The sequence below is a fragment of the Scophthalmus maximus genome, chromosome 6 (genome assembly GCF_022379125.1).
Source record: "Scophthalmus maximus strain ysfricsl-2021 chromosome 6, ASM2237912v1, whole genome shotgun sequence".
In the NCBI taxonomy this organism is placed as follows: Eukaryota; Metazoa; Chordata; class Actinopteri; order Pleuronectiformes; family Scophthalmidae; genus Scophthalmus; species Scophthalmus maximus.
The window spans coordinates 16,443,246-16,462,453 of record NC_061520.1 but is presented as its reverse complement, the minus strand read 5'-3'; the positions used below and the strand labels follow the sequence as shown (position 1 = coordinate 16,462,453).

Genomic DNA, 19,208 nt, shown 5'->3' with positions numbered 1-19,208 from the left:
CAAAGGTGTTAATCTGTGAAACAAACCAGCTTTGTTTTAAACTCGATTGTTTGGGCCGATTAATCAGTAGGTTCCCACGAGCCATTTAATGAGTGTGAGCTGAAGTACAGCAATAACAAAGAGCATTTTAATTGAATTTGCACGTGGTGAACGCGAATGATAACACATGTATTGTCAAAGATTTCTTTTGTGAATCAATGTTTAGATTTTAGATTTGTTTTCGTGAAAAAAAGATGAAATAGCACCCTTTTCATTTCTGTGTTTGTGCAGGTATGCAGCAGCAGTGCAGGATGGATCTCAGTACTTTGTTCTCCTCATCATCACGGACGGTGTCATTTCCGACATGGCCCAGACCAAAGAGGCCATTGTAAATGTAAGAGTGGGAGAGGGGAGAGGCTATGAGCTATGTGAGGTGCCCAGGAAATACCTTTGAAGTGAATGATGCTGTAAAGCTTTGTATGTATACTGAATGCAGCCCCTGTCCTGAGGTAGCAGAATCTCTGCTGGTTACCTGGCAACCTTATGTCGACAACAACACTTTCAGAAGTTACTGCTCTCAACCAAGAAATAGTCAGAAAAACTCAGTTTTAGTTTTTTTTGTTTTTCATTTTTACCCTTTAGTTTTTGTTTGAAGTATACAAATCGCCATATACATATAAAAGACCACTCGACAGAAGTCCAGGCAACTGGAGATTGGAATCCATTCAATTAATCAATGAAGTATTTAGTCAATGATGCCACGAACAGTAAAAATGCCCATCATAATTTTTTACAGCCAAAGGAGTCATATTTCAAACGTTTGTTTGAATCTTGCCAGAAAAAGAGCCATGAAAACCGTAAGAGAACATTGTAATGAAACACAGCATTTGAAAAGTTATTGCTGCCTCAAAAATGAATATATATAAATATATATATATTGTGGTTTATTCCTCAGAGCTTTTCCCCAAACCTGTCCTAACTCTTTTTTTCTCCCAGCTTGATATAACAGGTAGCAGGCCTCCTTTCTTTTTCCTTGGTCTCTTCCTCTTTTCTCCCTCCCTCCGCCTCCTCGGCCCGCTGCAGGCACAGAACACCCAGCAGACTGGATTTAAAGGGAATTTGCGACTGTTAGTCAAAACATTAGAACAGCCACACCTTCCTTTTAAGATCTTGCCTGCTGCTCTATCTCACTGCTTCCACTCTGACTGATGCATACAGCTTCCACTGCTTTCCCCTGCTACGCTCTACAGATCCCGAGGAAGGACACAGTGCTGAGGTTATATAAGTCTTTCCTCATACTTATTCACGCTGGAAGATATCTTCAAGAAAGAGTGACAGGCAGAGTGAGAGGAAGCGAGCGTGCAACTCTGTGTGAACATCTGGAGTGGGTTTGCGTTTGTGTATGCAGGGTTTTTTTAATGTGTCTTGGTCAAAGTGGGGGCATGTGCCCCAGAGACAGACATTCCCAACCTGTGTAATAGTATGTAGTTATACACACAGTAATAATGTGGGACAGTGCATCGTACAAAACAGTTAAAGATTTAACCAGCTCTAACCGGCGTCTTTCGGGTTGGGTATGAGAGTGTCCTGCATGCTGCAATCTCATCAACCAGATCTTAGGGTTCCTAAAATCCCACTGGTCTGCCCTCCCAGTAAAACTATGTGGTAGAGCAGAGGGGTTTCATCAGTCACAACATTATCTGCCATACTACAGAAATACAACTGTCAACAACTCAGCATCCCCTTCCACTGCTCACAGCCGGAGTCTCATTACTGCCTTGTTACCTCTGTGGAGCCATGAGACTCTCTCACTCACAAATACATAGATTTTAACTTCATCTCTTCACCTGTCTAAGATTTAAATCTCCATCTGCTCTCTCCATACTCACTTCATAACAAAGCCCTCTGCTGCCTTTTGTTACAGTATGAGCCAAACAAGTCAAGCACCTGCAGTAGCATCGAGACTAGAAATTTGGACATTCAATGTGCCTTTTTTGAGTAAGAAAAGGGTAGAGAATCACAAAAGCATTAATGATACCACAGGCCCTTTGTGGGGAGACCCGAAGCCCATAAAGGCCACTGAAACGGACCTTGAGCATACCAATGGTCTCCACCCTGCCTCGTGTCCTGCACTGAGCCAAGTTGTATCGTTGTTGTGGGCCGGGCTCAGGATCAGGGAAGTTGTCAGTAAATTGGGCTGGCAGGGGTACCTGTCACAGAGCAGGTAACCTCCTTCAATAATAGTAGTATATAGTAGTAGTATATATAATAGTATATAGTTAGAATTTTCATTTGAAAATAGGAATCAACAACTTAATGATTATTAATAACAGGATATAGCTGTAGTATATAAGATATAGCTTTATATTACATTCATTTTGCTGTTGCTTTTGTCCAAAAAGACTTTGGTTCAGTTACTTATCAGAGGTAGGCAGGTAGCATCAAGGGCCTTGGCTAAAGTCCTGACTAGGAATCAAACCCCATCTTCTGTTCCCAAGCTATTTTCAGTGTACACTTACAAAAAGGTTTTTGAGTAATGCACAATCACACCTGGATTGGCCACGTATGCCGTGAAGCTCACTTATACGGCATGTGTGACCATAGTAACTGACTCAGAGTTTAGCAGATGTGGATTTCTGAAACCAAAAACCCTGAGAGTTTAACTCAACTCTGAGGGAACTAAGTCTGAGTTTTCACTAAACTTGCTTTATGATGTTAGCCCTAAACTCTGATAGCATCCAGGACCAGCCCCCAGACTGCAGGGAGATACTGCAGAGTGGATGTTCTAGGTAGGAACTTGTTTGGCTTGGAGAAACTACAAACTGAAGCTCCGATTATAATTTAGGCCTGGAGGTCTTCGTACAATTTCATACAGGGGTGATTGACAAGATTTATATGCCATAAGAATAGTAAATATAGCCTACCTATGACTCAAGAAACCCCTAGGGGACTATTTTTAAGTATAAACATATGCAGTCATATATGCAAGCGCATAGACCCATCAAAGCATGCACATGAATGACATTTAGGTTTAAGCGGCACATACACAGTGAGTAGCTGGAGTACTAAGTGGTGATTGACGCTTTGTTTTGTTGTCTCATTAGACGGGATCTCAGCTGCCTGTTGGGGTGACAGGAGGATGGCAAAAGTAGGGCATGGTGGATTGCCAGGTTATTTTTGGTGGCATTTGATGCTCAGATGTGTGCGTATCTCTCCGGATATGCACGCCGACACATATGTCTGCAAGTGTGTGTATGTGCGTGCATGTGCGTGGGAGGACGTGCAGTGACAGGCGTTGTGTTCAACACTGATAATCGCGCTGATGTGCTGCTGCTTTCATCCCTGTGGCAATGAGGTTGACTGATTTGCCACAGCACATTTGTCTTGTGCCAGAGATAAAACTGCACTTGTTATATCGGCTTTGTGGAACTAGTGACTGCAGGAAACTCATTGAACGTAATATAAGCTTTTGCATTGAGCATCTATGGTGCCTTCTATCTGGAAATTTCAACAACAGGCACTAGCATGGCCTGCCAGAGAGCAATGCAGCCAGAGTCACTCAAGCGAAATTAAAAGAAAACCACTTTAGCAGTACCCGTCAGACTATCAAAACCTTTTTATTCATCAGAATATTTTCTAATAAATCTGGATTTACAGAAATGAATAATCCTCCTGATTTGTTTGCATTGTTTGTTTCCAATTGCTTAAATGGAAAAATTGGCCACCACAAAGTCATGCATATATACAGTATATATGCCTACATTTAGCAATCATTTATTTGTCACAACAACTACTGGATGGATTTCCATGAAGTGTTGTGTAGACATTCATTTATCTAAGAGGATGACTTCCAATGACACCAGGGATCTCATAAATTTTTCATTAGAGTCACCAACAGATTAAAAGTTTCACTAATCCTGTGAAATATCATCTACCAGATGGATTGGCACAACATTTTGTATTGATATTCATGTTCCAAGGTGATGTATGTATGTTTAAGACTTTGGTGATCACCTAACTTTTCCTCTAGTGTCACTTTTGTCTAAAATATCTATAACTTCATAGTATGAAATTTGGTACAGATATTTAGGTCCTCCTTAGAGTGAAATGTAATACATTTGGTTATCCATTATCTTTTCATCTATTGTCATCATCTTTTCAAAATTCAACATTTGTCTATTTAGAACCAAACACCTGCAAAACCCCCTGACATTCCTGTCAGCTGTGCGTTGTGTTGAATGCTGATAAGCAAATGATAGGCATACAAAACTAAACAAAGATGATAAAAATTATACCTGCTAAACATCACCATGGTAGCATTGCTAATTTGCGCATGTACAGTAAGCATGCTCACATTAGCATTTCGCTCAAAGCACCACAGTGCCTAAGTGCTGCCTCACAGATATGCTGGCATGGTTTGAGACTCTCACTCTTGTTACATGTTACAATACATGAATTATTAATTTGGATAGCACGGTGAGGACCATATCCCTACATTGCATTTCCATCAAAAGTCAATATCAAAGATATTTCCAGCCAACACATATTCCATAAATGTTGGTATATACTCTGCTGTTTACATTGATTGATTTTTCAACTTTAGTTTGCCTTTGTTTAAAGACAGTGGAGAGACTATAAGCAGTGTTGTCTAACATGAGGTGTGGTTCGGAGGGGTTGGGCAGGTGATGGAGGACGGTCGCTGTACTGACTGAAACTAGCACCTCCTCCCTCTACCTCCTCTCCTGGCTCACAAATGCTGTCATCCTGCCATGGAAGACATTAACAAGGTGTCTTCCATCATCACTTCATTTTTTTGGTTTGGTTTGTTTTTTCTAGCTCTAACCATCTTACTGGACTTTATAATGTAAAAACATGGTCGGTACAATCCTGGGGATACATTTGTTCAAACCTCTGTGTGAATGTGTTTATATGAGGAAGAGTCCAATAATTTTTTACTTATCAAAGGAGAATTATTGCTGATACTCCTGCCCTGTTGCCTCAGTCTCTCAGAGGTGTTGTCAGTAAGTTTAATCTCCACTCGCCGCATCATAACCAGCAGTCAGTTGGCAAAGAGTCGTCCCAAGATAAGATTAGGGGAGCGTATATGTGCAAGTGAAGTGGCTTCAGGAGGAACATAAAACATCGGGCGTGTGGAAAGCGGAAACAAAAAACTATTTTCTACTGAAGATTCCCTTAAGCACCTCGATATACTGTCCTCCTTTCTGACTTCCTGTCTCTTGCTCACCCTCTTTTTTCTCTCTGGAGAGAAAAGGTCATTCAGCAAATTAAAGGATGTTACAGCACATGTGGTTGTAACCTGGTCTGATGTACAGTAATGAGCACAGCTACTCTCTCCTTGTCGAATAATAGAAATGTGTACTTGTGTGTGTTTCAATTGTTTTTCTATTTTGATTTGTGTGCAGGGTGCCAAGCTTCCCATGTCCATCATCATAGTTGGAGTGGGTCAAGCTGAGTTTGATGGTACACAGACTTGATTTTTCTTAACCACTGCATGGTCACAATTATCAGATATTCTGGTAATTTTATGCTACACGCTCTTATATGATGTGATTTTTTTTTTTTAAAGATCAAATAAAAAGATTCAGCTCTTTTATAGTCTGATGCCTCTACACCATCTAAATGATCAAAGTCAGTAAAACAGATTAAAACATCAGCCAGTAAAAACACATTTTAATTCATAAATACTGCCAAAACTAACCTCTCATGGCACTAATTCACAGAAATATCCAAGAGAAAATTACTCATTTGAGTAAGTAAGGAAGGGAATGTGTGGGTGGAAATGGCTGAGGTTAATTGCTGGGTTGCAGTGTTTAGTACTGATTATTCTCAACTGCTCAGAGACTACAATAACGGACTTATTAGTTGATTACAAATGCAGTAAAGACACTGCAGTTGCACAGCTCAGCATCCTCTTCATTACTCATGCTAAAGCTAATGGCATGGCGTAAATATGATATACTACAAAAAAATTTTTACATCATAACTAAATCAGTGTTACCTGTGTGCTAAAGGTTTCTGATGTTGTTACTAAAGTGTGTGTATATATATGTGTGTGTGTGTGTGTGTGCGTGTGACATTGTGCCTTCCAGCTATGGTGGAGCTGGATGGTGATGACATCAGGATCTCATCCCGAGGGAAACTGGCAGAAAGAGACATTGTTCAGGTGACTGGTGGCCCTTTTACAGCGTGAAAGATACCGAGACCAACGACACAGAAAAGAAGTGTTGGGTCAAAGTTCATAGAACCATAACCATAACCAGATAGAATAATGACAAGAAATGTTTATCAAAGCTCGGGGGTGATATCTTTCCACTTGGGCTCATTTTTTCCTGTCACTCCAGAGGGAAGCCAGAGCGCCGGCTTAGGGAAAGATCAGCATCCTAAAGCTGCCAGGATCTGGAAAAAGTGAACTCAAATTGGGGCTTTAATATGAGCCCTCTGGAATTCTACATCATATCCTATGTCACACTGCTGCTAAAACCTACTTGTGTACTTTGTTTAAAAGTATTGTGAGCTTTCCATGAATCACACCAGTTGTGCAAAAGCTAACATGTAGATGTAAGACATAGAAAACCATGTAATGTCCAAAGTACATTTGTGTCACAGTTTCTTGTCCTTTCCCCTCAAGTTTGTTCCTTTCAGAGATTACATGGACCGGACAGGCAACCACGTGCTGAGCATGGCACGGCTCGCCAAAGACGTGCTAGCAGAGATCCCCGACCAGTTCATCTCCTACATGAAGAGCCGAGGGATCAAACCCAACCCGGCACCGCCTCCGTACACGCCGCCTGGACATACACACCACCACACACAGATATAACCTCTCACTGAGGACTGACAGCATGCAGCAGCCACCCAGAGTCCAGTGGGAACTCTCTGCCTCCTGTTTTTTTGGTGCAAACAGGAGAAAAGGCTCCAGGAAACGGGTGTTGAATTTTGTGCCGTTATCCTCAGAGTGACTATTGAAGAGATTTATTTATTTTTTATTGTTTTTGATTTTCCCTGCTGTTTCAGTTGGCTGGTTTCTCTTGAAGAGAGGCTGCAGACTTCAAGGGACTTGTTGGTGGAAACTTTTTAATTGACACTGAGGCAGTGACTGTTTCATGTCTAATTTGACAGCAGGTTGGTTCAAAAAGGTCATGTTGTGGTTAACACTTGTGCCTGTCTGTGGTTGTCTCTCTAAGTATATCAGGACATGTGAACTTTGACCTAAACCGTGCTCGTCAGTCATTTGTGTGGCCTGATACAGTGGCATTTTTAGGCACCTTTTCCCTTGTGTAATTAGTTTTTATATTTGGGGATTATCCCCATTTCTGCTAATACATGGGTTATGATGGAGGAAAAACAACAGGTGTGTAGTTTACAGCTTATTACGTTGAACATTAATCAGGCTTTTCATACCATGGGGAATCGCCTCTTAACTTCTTTATTAAGTAAATGTTTGTAAGAGCATGTTGTATGAGAATTTAATTACACATATCTAGTATATTAATCCTCGGATGTTATTCAGAATGGCATGGACATTTCATAGAGCTGTTTTGAATACCATAAACTTTATCCTTTTTGAAGTGGTCAAAAATGATCTTTAATTGACTGCATATAAAAAGCACAACTTGTCTCTACACTAAGAATGATGATGATGCTACCAGGTTTATCATATGTAATCATTTTGAGTGCTGCTAGACATTATCATTTCTGAACAAAAGACCAAATTGATTCCTGCAAGTCAAATATGTTTGTACTACAGCTCCGTTTCGCCATGAAATATTATCAGTAACAGGCAGACCACTTTCTCATTCAGTACGGATGCATTACCATCACGGAGGATGTTACGAAGGAAGAGCAGTACCTAATAAATCATAACCAATTTTAAGCTTTTAAACCTCTTACTTTTTGAAGGACATTAATTTCGTAACATACTGTAATTACAAAATGTATTAGCACCTAAGTCAAAGACAGATCATGTAAGGAGGAGAAGAAAGGGTGCTTGGTAACAGAGATCACAATAGCACATTATAAAGACATATAATAAGGATCTTAAGTGATGGTTATTACCTAATTAACTAGTGGGGCATTATGTCAACATCTAGTTTTATTACCTTTACTATTAGAGTTGATACTATACATTTCTATTCAATTAAAATAATTACAATCTAACTGACACAAACATTGGCTGTTTTCCAACATTGGAGCATTGGTAAATGGTTTGGGGAAACTGGAAGTGGCCAGTAATTGAAACAGCCCATAGTTTGTTTTTACTCAATAGTGGTTGACCCAGCCCTGAAACGATCCCAAACACATCACCTCTGCATCCCAGAAACTCCCATGTCCATGGAAATGAGAAAGCCCCCAGCAGCCACACATCAGCAACTACATGACCTCTGCTGTCACTTCACACGTAAATCAGAACCATTAGGGCCAGTGCTGCTCCCTGGAGTATTCATTTAACGCAGCCCGGCTGTACCACAGTGTAATACAAGTCTCTGGTGGGAGACAGTCATAAGTGGTCTTCAGAAGTCCAGGACTAATCTCATTCTGCACATACATAATGCTTCCCTGTATAAACAATAAACACTCTGTCAAGGCAAAGAAGGAACATTTTTTGCTAAACTTTGACTGGTTTTCTGTGGCTTTCCTTTCAAACAGCTGTGATGTCAGCTCAGTGTGAAGAAACAGGAACAAACTGAATTCCACATAGCAAATCCACTTTTACCGCATGAGTTATGCACCCCGGAATTCAAGATGCATCCCTGCTACTAAAAATTATTGCAGCAATCATTCAGATGAAAAAAAAAGTAACCATGTAAGTTGGTCTCATCCTCTTGATTGGTAAACCCTGTGGGCTCACCAATCAGAAACCAATTTAGAAACAATGTGCCATTTATATCTACATCAGGAGTGGGTCCACAAACTACGTCATGTTGTACCACCATGTCTCTACAGTAGCCTAATCAAACGTTGACTCTAAAGAGAGAGGGTTAACTGAAGGCCACCATTTTATATTAGAAACTTGGCAGGGGAGATTGAGGCGATGGATATTCAGGTGATTGCAATATGTAACCCCACCACCGGATAGCCCCAAATCCTAGGAACTGAACTTTTTTAAGTGAGAGACAGCACCCTAAATTTATGAAAATCATCAGATGAAGAAAACTGAAAGCAGCTATTCCTGAAGGGATATGCAGCAATTTGGCTTTGTCGTTGTGAGCATGTTAGCATGTTGATGTTAGGATTTACCTTAAATCAACACTTTCACATGAACTTTTCCATCATTGTTGCGCTTTCTCTGCAGCCATCGTTCGTCTCGACATTACCCTTTTCACTTGGTTTTGTTTACTGGCTTAACCTTGTTCCCCTCACTTGTGTAGAGAGTGAAGAATATGCAAAAACAAAGCTACAGTGATGATAATGGACTGTGAAAGTTTTCATTTCACTTTAAACTGACAAAGGAAGGCAGAGGCAGAATTAATCTGCTATGAAAAGGTAAAATCAAAATGTCCAATGTAGCAAAATAAAGGCCTTAATGACATGAAAGGCAGTCACTCCATTTCATTTAGTCATTATTGAAAAGTAGCTCAGGTGGACAAGCATGGCTCTTAGGTAGAATATGAAAAATGTGTTAATAGTGGTCATAATGGCAAACAGCAATTTGCTTGTATTTGTTATTGTAGCATAAGAGAATGAACAGTTTACAGTAAAAAGATAAGAGTGTATTTCTGTTGGCCTGTGCTTCTTGTATAGTCCAACTTTTATATATTTTTGGGGAATATTACTGATTGAAGATTATTTTTTATTTATTTATTTTTGAAGTGTGTATGAATAAGCCATCGCTCCTGCTGTTCATGTCATTACAGTGACTTCATCTCAGTTATTATGGTTTTAAGGTTTAATGTCGGACTCAATGTGCTGAACACAGGCGATGGGAGGAGGAGGAGGGAGGAGGAGGTGAAAGCAACAACAATTTATTTACACAATGCAGGATGGATAGACAAAGGGGAAACAACTGACTAGATGGTTTCTGTGATGTACTTATTCTTAAGCGTCTTTGACCGAGGGCTGGGTTCTTTAGAACAGAGGGTTCCGGAGCAGGTGGGGAACAAAGCAGTTGTACCGCTGGGCACAGAGGGAGAGGAGCAGTGTGGTTGACTGCTCCAGGTTGAGTGAGCAGGGGCAGCGTGGCAGGCTGCTAGTGGCCGAGTGAGCCGGGCGGTGTTTCTTACTGCTTGACTGGCGTGCTGAGACTGATTGGGGCGGTGGTGTGCAGGCTGAGCGTGGCTGGCTGAAGGGGAAACAGGAACACTGACAAACACAAACACAGGAACAGGCAAAAAACTAAACGAGACGGTCCCTACGTTGAACTGGTTTTCAGGTTGGTTGAAGCGTTTGTAGACTGTATATAAAATGGACCGTGTCTGAAGTGAAGCCAATTTTGAAGTGCCTAAAACCTGTATTCTCTCAAATGACCAGCGGGGGCCGACTCCACTGGCCGCAGAAATTAGTCAGTTTCTATAGAAGTCTGTAAGAAAATGACTGTACTTCTCACTTCATTTATAACGTCAGTAAGCGTTTTCATTGAGAGTTCATGGTCTCAATAAATGGTCTTTCAATACAGCATGATGGCTCGTTTCGTAAATTACAGGTGAGCAGTAGTGTTGGTGATGAGAAACCAGGAGACCACGCCCAGCCAGGCACACACACTGGCAGGCTCAGCACCCAGAATGACAACCAGAAGAAAAACCCACAGCTGGACATAGTACATACTACATACTAGATTGCTCAAATAATTAATACCAACAATCTCCTCTTAGAGCCCTGGTTAAACTAGCGTGATGGATTGGCTGCATGTTTTCTCAGGGTGCAATAAGAGTGTTCAGCCCAACCAGATTCAACGCATGTGGCAGTGAGCTCTGTGGACTATTTCTTCTCTCTTGTGCCTGGTCCTCCACAATGTCCTGTTTCACCAGTGGTTAAAAACTGTAGCAAATTAGCATGTTACAGTTAACACTTTTATTTATTTTTTTACTTTTTTTGTCTAATCCCACAGTTTCTCTTTGTTGTTGATATCTCTTGAGTTTTCTAATTTGCATGACTCCCTATTTTTCTTTAAACAGATTTTTACTGTACATGATTATTGTCATATGGTGGGTTGTGAAATGCTTTGTATTGGATTGCCTTAAACGAAAATGAATTAAAAATGACTACTTTTATAAAAGTTCTTGGAGCGTTATGCTTTCTATGCAGTGGTCAGTTGTAATGTGTGACTTGAAAGCAGCAATGGTGATGTTATGTTTAGGCTGCTGATTAGCTGAGAGGGGTTTCACTTTCAAATCAGAAGATGTCAGTCAGGAGCTCTGTTTTAATTCTACTCGATGACAGTGTTCTTGCAATTAACAAAAGATGAGGTTTCATGACACACATTACAGTAATTTCTCCCCTCAAAACAACAGAAATATATCCACATAAAAGAAGAAAACATGAAAAGGTTAACTCATACCAATTTGTTGCAAACAAAAATTTGGTAAAATTCTACATATTTTTAGTTTTTCTTCCATTGATTGACCAGACCAGGATTCTACAAAATACACTTTGGATATCATCTTCAAATTTACACATGGTAATGTATTTTTTGCATAATTCCTTCACTTTTCTTCTCATGTCCACTCGAAATATTCTCTTATTACTTGACAAGGACCCTACATTATAATACACAAACCCTTTAACAAGCCAAAAAGTAAAAGATTCGGGATCCCCTGCCCTTCATAATAACTATGTTCCTGATTTTAGCATTTCTAAGATTAGATAATGGGATAACAGAGTACTGATGGGATTTTCCTAACAGGTCATTACAATCAGTGAAAGACATTCAAGATGCTGAGTGATCAGAGGTATAACCACTAACTCTCTAAGCTATAATCAGTGAGTGGTTAAAGATTTTGCAAACATCTCTAAATGGAAATGTATTTTTACCTATATCATAATCAGTCTTTATCCATATTATAAATCTACCTCCATTCATGCTGTTGTAGTTCTACACATTGTACCTTGAGTAAAATAAACTAGAAGATTACTAATGACTGGGATCCTAACTTGGGAATTTTCACTATGTGATAAAAGATATCATGGACAGGATCATTTTCAGAAACGAGACATTTAAAGGTTAAGCCGAAGCAAAAAGTACAGAAATGTAATGAATATAAATGTTTCCATAGAGAACAGTGTTTTCCCCTCCATCCCCTTAATTCCAGTGCTGCAAAGGCCCATTGAAGCTTTTGAAGCAACTTGTGGTGCTCAAACACCTTACTAAGACTTTTCATGTTTGATTTGACCCCTGCTCCTGTTGCTGCATCATCTGTGTGTGTGTGTGTGTGTGCGTGCGTGCGTGCGTGCGTGCGTGAATGAGTGAATGAGACATACACTGTAGTTGACAGACTAGAACAGTGCTAAATAAATGCAGTTCATTTACAGATTAAGCAAGACAGGTGGGTGAACAAGTGTCCTACAAGATGCTCCACAAAAGGTAGGAAACTTAGAAATGCCTTCACTTTCTTTTCCAGCTTGCACAAGTTTGTCCTTAAATTATTCAGTTTGCATGATGTTCCATGTGCATACCTTGCTAGGGATGGCATTGGTGACAGCTGTCATAAAACTGAATCAAACTCAAAACTGAATGTTAAAAAAATACATTCATTTCAGTTGACAGTAGCCTATCTCTGCAGCAGAGCACTGCTGCTCTCAACATGGCAGGTAGTGTGTACTTCACCGGAAAATCCCTTATTATAATAAAAAATATACCATACACTCAACTCATCAACTAAGACATCTTATTACTGAAAAGCATGATACTCAACTAGACTTTGTTGGCCACATTTCAAGAAGAATTTATTGTCCCAGAGAGGTACACTTCTACACTCTCCAGAGATTTCCGAAGTATATTTAGTATCTGGGTCAAGAGAAATAACAAGGTAGGAGGGGAAAGTATCATTTCCAAAGTTTTCGGATACACTGTTTTTATACCTGACAACTCACTTTACCACATTCTTTACAGGGTGAGAGAGTAATTCAGACAGACTGAAAGGTTATAACGGTTGTACAAAAGGGGAAACTCTCCTAAGATATCTTTTTAGTGTTAGAGCCCTTTGCTGCTTTGCTCCTGGCTCCTGGTCATAGTCCGCAAACAAAATACATTTTGTGTGTAGAGTTGTCAAACAAACACCTCTGGTTTAGAAATGGAAAGAACTGTTAAACATCCGGGAGCAAAGAATAAAACAGATATGCAACTACCACACACGATAAAAACACAGTTTCTGAGAGAAAAAAAATAATTCCACCAAATGTTGTGTCAAGCACAAAGTTCATAACAAATATGTAAGGCCTATATCTGCAGGACATTCACTGACAATGCTCCTCCTCCATACAATGGCTCAGTGTTATGGTTTGAAACTAGTCTCACTATCCCCACAGTGCTATGTCAGCGCTGGAGAATGGTTTGACTGCACCCATCATCATTCTGCTAGAGGGGTAAAATGTGCTGGCTTGTTTGTATCTCTAGAAACTATTCCCAATTGTCTTGGCCCAGGACGCAGCGGTGTTGCCTCTGAACATGTTGGAGGGGACTTCTTGAATTTGCATGTGGGGAGCTGCGCAATGTCGTCAAAAAAAGATAACTTCCTGAAAAGAAATTGCTACAAAAACAGATTCTTAGCAAGTAGGTGATAGCTGCTTGGAGATTGTTGTTGTTGTTGTTGTTCTTGTTCTTGTTCTTGCTGTTTCCCACCGTTTTCAAAGTTTAAAAACGTAACAGGTCTGAAGCCGAAGGGGTAGAGACACTTGGCCGCATGAGACACGAAGCCATCGGCAGCCTTATACCCAAACTCTACATCCAGTGAGTCAGACGAGTTTGAAACAATAGGGACAGGTGGTTGTCAAAGTCTTAGCACTTCAAGGAAGAGGAATACACTTATTCACTTCCCTAATATGACAATGTTCAGAGGAGCTGGTAGGTGGATGTTGTTACTTTTGGAAAGAACCAGACTGAAGGTTTTCATCCAGTTTCCAGTCTTTATGCCGAGCTGAGCTAACTGGTTGCCAGTTAGCTGTACATTTAACAGACATATAAGAGCAATATCAACCTTATTTACATGTTAACAAGAAGGCAAATAAGCTCATTTCCCAAATGACAAGGTGCTTACACACCTATCCTCTCTTGGGACATGTATACCCTCACTTTTGTTGCAATTTCATACAGTCTTGTATGTCTATGTACTGAACATAACCAATTTTCACAAGAGTTTTGCAGTCCAGCGAAATGATACATCTTGTCTTTGGTGGATTATATGACATCTATTTCAGAATTCACATTTTCCCACTTATATTTAATTTATCAGTTCAATAATTTAGTCTTATAGCTTAGTGTTATAGTTTTCACCCAGCAGCTTCAGTATATGGATCATTTTGCTTGTGAAAAATAAGGTGAGCCAAATTTAAGTTTACAGCTGTGATTCAGTATGACACATATCATCATGTAGGTTCATAAAGGGTTTGAATTGGCAAGATCAAGGTCAAAGATTACTTGATACTCAAAATATTGCATATGCACTTGTTGGCACACATGCAGTCTGACGAACAGGATGGCTCAAAAAGTGTAAGGTTAAAAGGTCAACAGAATTAAGAATTTACAACATTAATGCCACATCACAAATTTGTTATCAAGGAACGTACAAAGTCAAATTCCTCCCCACAGCCACTACTTAGACCACTCAAGTGTTCGACAGATATAAACTATTTCAGGTCACCCTCACTCATTGTCCTAAGTGTGTTGTCTAAAGGGGGTGGGGCATCAAGCAATATTTGTGCTTTGGCACAGAACAGCAGATTAGCCTTCAGCCTCTCTGCAGTTGTTCTGTACTCACAGGCTTGTCTCAGCTTCCCGCGAATGTGATGATGGTGGCAGAAGCAGCTGGGATGTCAGCTATATGACTTGGCAGTCACTGGAGTCATCGAATTAATGCCTAATATCACAGATGTTATTCTCAATTAGGTCCTGAGCTTCTTAACTGAGGCCTAAATAAATACTCTAAGCAGCCAAAATCTCACATCAGTGTGAATGCAAACCCACTTAAATGTCACCCTACAACTGACTCAGCCATTAAGTAAATAAACGAGTCACTACTACCATGACTGGTCAGCTGAGCAGACTTCTTTACAGAGTTCAAACTCCCTGGCCAAACCCCCAGCATTTAAGCCAGCTATCTTATTGATTACCTGTGTAATAATAATATATTTAATATGGTTCCTGTCAGGCTCTAAAGGGTCTAATTCCACTAAAACACCCTCAAAGTCATTGAAGTTCAACGTAAGTGCTTTCACTACTCAATCTGAGCAGGGCCTTTGTCGACCTTAATGTTCCTACATCATCATTTTAACTAATGTTACTGTCCAGAACTGCTGTTTCAGTAATTATTATTATACGTTTAAATAAAAATAGAGGGGATTTCTCCCTTACAAGCATAGACAAAAGTTTACAACACTACAATTTCATATCTAATGCTTGTGTTGTGACCAGAGATGGTGTAGCTAATATTGGTGGCAGAGCTGCAAAACCAACTAGAATGGTGAGCATACCTCAGCCTAACAATCCCCTTAAATTCAATCAGGCAGCACCAAATTCCACGCACACACACACACACATATATATATATATATATATATATATATATAGATTGTTTTCATCAATTCCATGCATCCATACATCTGCGTTCTTTCTTGGCCCATGTCTCATCCTTCCACCAAATTGCTTTGAAATCTGCACAATAAAAGATGTAGACAATAGCAAGAAACAGAGAGTAAAGTCATATTCTGACGAAGCATGTCCACATAAAGTTACAAATCCTTGCAATAATCATTTTTCAATACTTGAGCTTTTATTATACACAAAGAGCGCTGAACTGTTTTTCATAAGAGCAACTTGTGTGGTACCCCAGTCTGTCCCCAGACAGTTTAGAACTAAATATGGATTAAAATGTGGCCTGGGACCTCTACTTCGCTGTAGTGTCTCCGGCTGTCTATCTTGTGCTTGTCTTTACTACCCTGTGTTCTGCACTGGCCTTCAATGAATGCCCTCGGAGACACTCAGCCCCGTGAGGTTTGGAAAATTGACGTATAGATGGATGTTCGAGCACCGATGACGGTCACTTCCAGTCATTTGTGAGATCGTCTGTGTTGTTGCCTCTCCATCACAGACTCCAAGAGTCTCTCCTACAATGTTTTATCCTATCTGCAGTGTCCTTTGTTTGCTTGTACTTCAGGCTCTGTATACCAGCGTACTGATTCCTTCCTATGGTTCTCTCAGTCTTTACTGTCTCTCTGCTTCCTGCACTACTATACTACACTGCAGCTATAACACTGTTTAATGAAATCACAAGGTCTCGTACTGAAAATGCTATTTTTGGTGTACTTTTTGGATGGGGCATCAAATGGGAATAATTGGGATCCAGCAGCCCTGAGGGAGTTCTTCGTCGTATAAAGATGAATGAATAACTGAATCGAGTCCAGAACACCACTGTCTGTGTTTCTGTTGACTTGACTACGACAGTAGCAACTGCAAATTTACAGGTTTAGTCCCAGTAAAACAGCCTCTGGATAGCAAAAAAGAAACTGAAAATTCACCCGGTCGAGGCCATGCTCTGCAGGGGCGCTGGCTTCTATTTGCATGATATAAAGAGAGGAGTTTAGGAGTCCCGTGCAGCTGCTCCACCAGCTGAGGGGATTTAAATTCCAGGAAGCATTTTTGAAGCATTTTTTTTTTGGTGGGAGAGTTGCAGTCTACAAAATGTTTTAGAAATCACACGTGAAAGGTAAGACCAAAACAAAGTAATTTGTTAAACCTTCGTTGGCCAAAGATCAGCTGGTGTCTGGTGTAACTGGTGACCTTTGTCCAAATAGTTCTTTGTCATGCTGGTGCAAGAAACAGCTCGGAAAAATACATTTCTAATATTTTTTAAATCAAGATATATTAGGTATTCTTCTTATGTTGTTTGTTGAGCAAAACCAATGACAAAGAATTACAAATGCCTTTTCAATATCAAGTCAAAGTAAATGATTATTTTTCCAGAAATTGCCATTGTTTAGGAGTTTTTTTTCTTTTTCAGCAAGATGACAGATGTGAAAAAAGATAAGGGGAAATGTTTTGATTTGCCATTTGAAAAGGGCAATGGCACCCAGTGAAAAAGGGCAGCTACTAACTCCATGTTGGACTAAATCTCATAAACAACATAATACATGTGAGGTGACACCATGAGGTCACAGAGTCTGCAGATATTCAGCTGGACCACTGAAGCTAAAAATAAGTTTCATTCTTACTCAAAAGCTGAAACATGAACAACTCCCACCCAGAGATAAAAAGGTACAAATAATATGCCATACGGGAACCTAACTGGCCAATAGGCCAAATTCCCATGGCTTCCTGTCCAATTATCTGGAGATCTGTACTGTCGTGTAAATAAACCAGAGAGGAAGTGAGAACTGTGATGAGAAGAGGATAATTAGTAAGAGCGGCGGCGAGTAGCGGACAGAATTAAGAGTTCAATCCTGGAGAATTAATTAATGGACTTGGAGGTCCACGTCTGTTTCCTGTAGAGAATCAACAAACTGTGCAATTAAAAGGCTGAACCATGTTCTTTACCGTCAAGGATTCGTTAGCATGTAGATGTAACCTCGCTGTCAGTCATCGTCAACCCTGGGCTCATTAATCCATGAGCTGCACCCACAGCACAGCATCAGACTTTGAATGCATAACAAAACAATACGCCTTGCTGAGGTTTTAAATTGAGTGCTGTATATAACACTAATATATGCAGCAAATATTTCAGGATATGATCATTATCACAGAAAATATGCCTGATTTCAACACCTTCTCCTTTTAGCAGCAAAACAGGTGCCAGTAGTACAATTTGGCAATATTATCACTCCCCACAAGGAAACACAAAGCTCACCACAATACAGCCGACTGGGGAGCGACAGAAATAAACATTAGATACAGAGTTTAACACAGCTATTGGTAAAAAGAAAGCCTGCGTAAATCTTAACTCAATAAACCCCCCCAATATGTTGCAGCAGGCAAAGACGTGTCAGATGTGCAGCAGATAATCATACAAAACAAAAGAGGAGGACTTTTAATGCTCAACAGCAAGACATGGCTTGGAGGAGAAAATCTCATATTATGAAAAGTTGTATAATGGGACAAGCAACAATGTAAACAGTAGAACAGATGCTCAGCAGTTTACACTATATCTGCTTATGACGTGAATAGTAAAGTTGAATACAAATCTTGTGGATAACTGACTGAGACAATGTTGACGTTCCCACATAACCAATATCACAAAGAAATAATGATGAAAATGGGCCGTGTGCAACAACTGTTCACACCCCTGAAGCCAAAAGGAAAGGAATGGAAACCTCTACCAAACTTCAGTTTTTTACCGAGCTAATTGAAAATTAGCCCAAACAAAAGAAAGAACCTAAGGGGAAATCAATTTCAGCCCACAACATTCACAGTAATCTAACATGAATATTTATACTTCACCATTAGGTTAATTAACAGCAGGGAAACATTCTAATGAAGCATCACTTAAAGGTCACACAATAACACACACAACTGTAATGGAAACAGAAGCAGCAAAAAAAAAAAAAGGTGGCATACTAAGACATCACAAGCAACAGGCAGCTGCATCTGGCTGTGAATACAAACGTCACAGAGACCAATATAACAGATCAGCTTATTGCAGCAGACACTTAGCTTGCTGATAGAGGAGGATCCAATCCTTTGGGGAAGAACAGAAAACCTTGGGCTTAAAGCGAGGTCAAACACCCAGCAGATACACTCGTTATCAGAAGAACAATGCAGTCGCATCTGTGTATACCAGGATTTACTCACTGCTGATACTGGTCTTCTGGTTGTTCCCAGAGCCGGATTGGAGACTAAAGGCGATGGTGCTTTTGCAGCACGGGCCCACAAACTCTGGAAAGACTTATCAGCTGAGATTAGACATGCATACATTGCCTTCTTTAATCTTAAAAACAAAACTTTCATCTCTGTGTTCATTTTAATTCAGGTTATTCAATCTTACATTTTTATTGTAGTGCTATCCTTTTGTGAAGCTATCTTGTAACATAGTTGAGAAAAGTGCTGTACAAATAAGCTTATTATAATT

At 40.0% G+C, this 19,208-nt stretch overlaps 1 protein-coding gene across 2 annotated transcripts in view; it reads left to right on the top strand.

Annotated features, from left to right (window-relative positions):
* Positions 1-8,616, top strand: part of cpne5b (copine Vb) — an 82,262-nt gene extending 73,646 nt beyond the window's left edge. For both annotated transcript variants that reach the window (XM_035632620.2, XM_035632621.2), the window contains 4 exons: positions 271-373; positions 5,403-5,460; positions 6,090-6,163; positions 6,629-8,616. In XM_035632620.2, coding sequence (XP_035488513.1) covers positions 271-373; positions 5,403-5,460; positions 6,090-6,163; positions 6,629-6,820 — 427 coding nt within the window. In that variant the 3' untranslated portion in view covers positions 6,821-8,616. The remainder of the gene's footprint in view (positions 1-270; positions 374-5,402; positions 5,461-6,089; positions 6,164-6,628) is intronic.
* Positions 8,617-19,208: the final 10,592 nt, after the last annotated feature.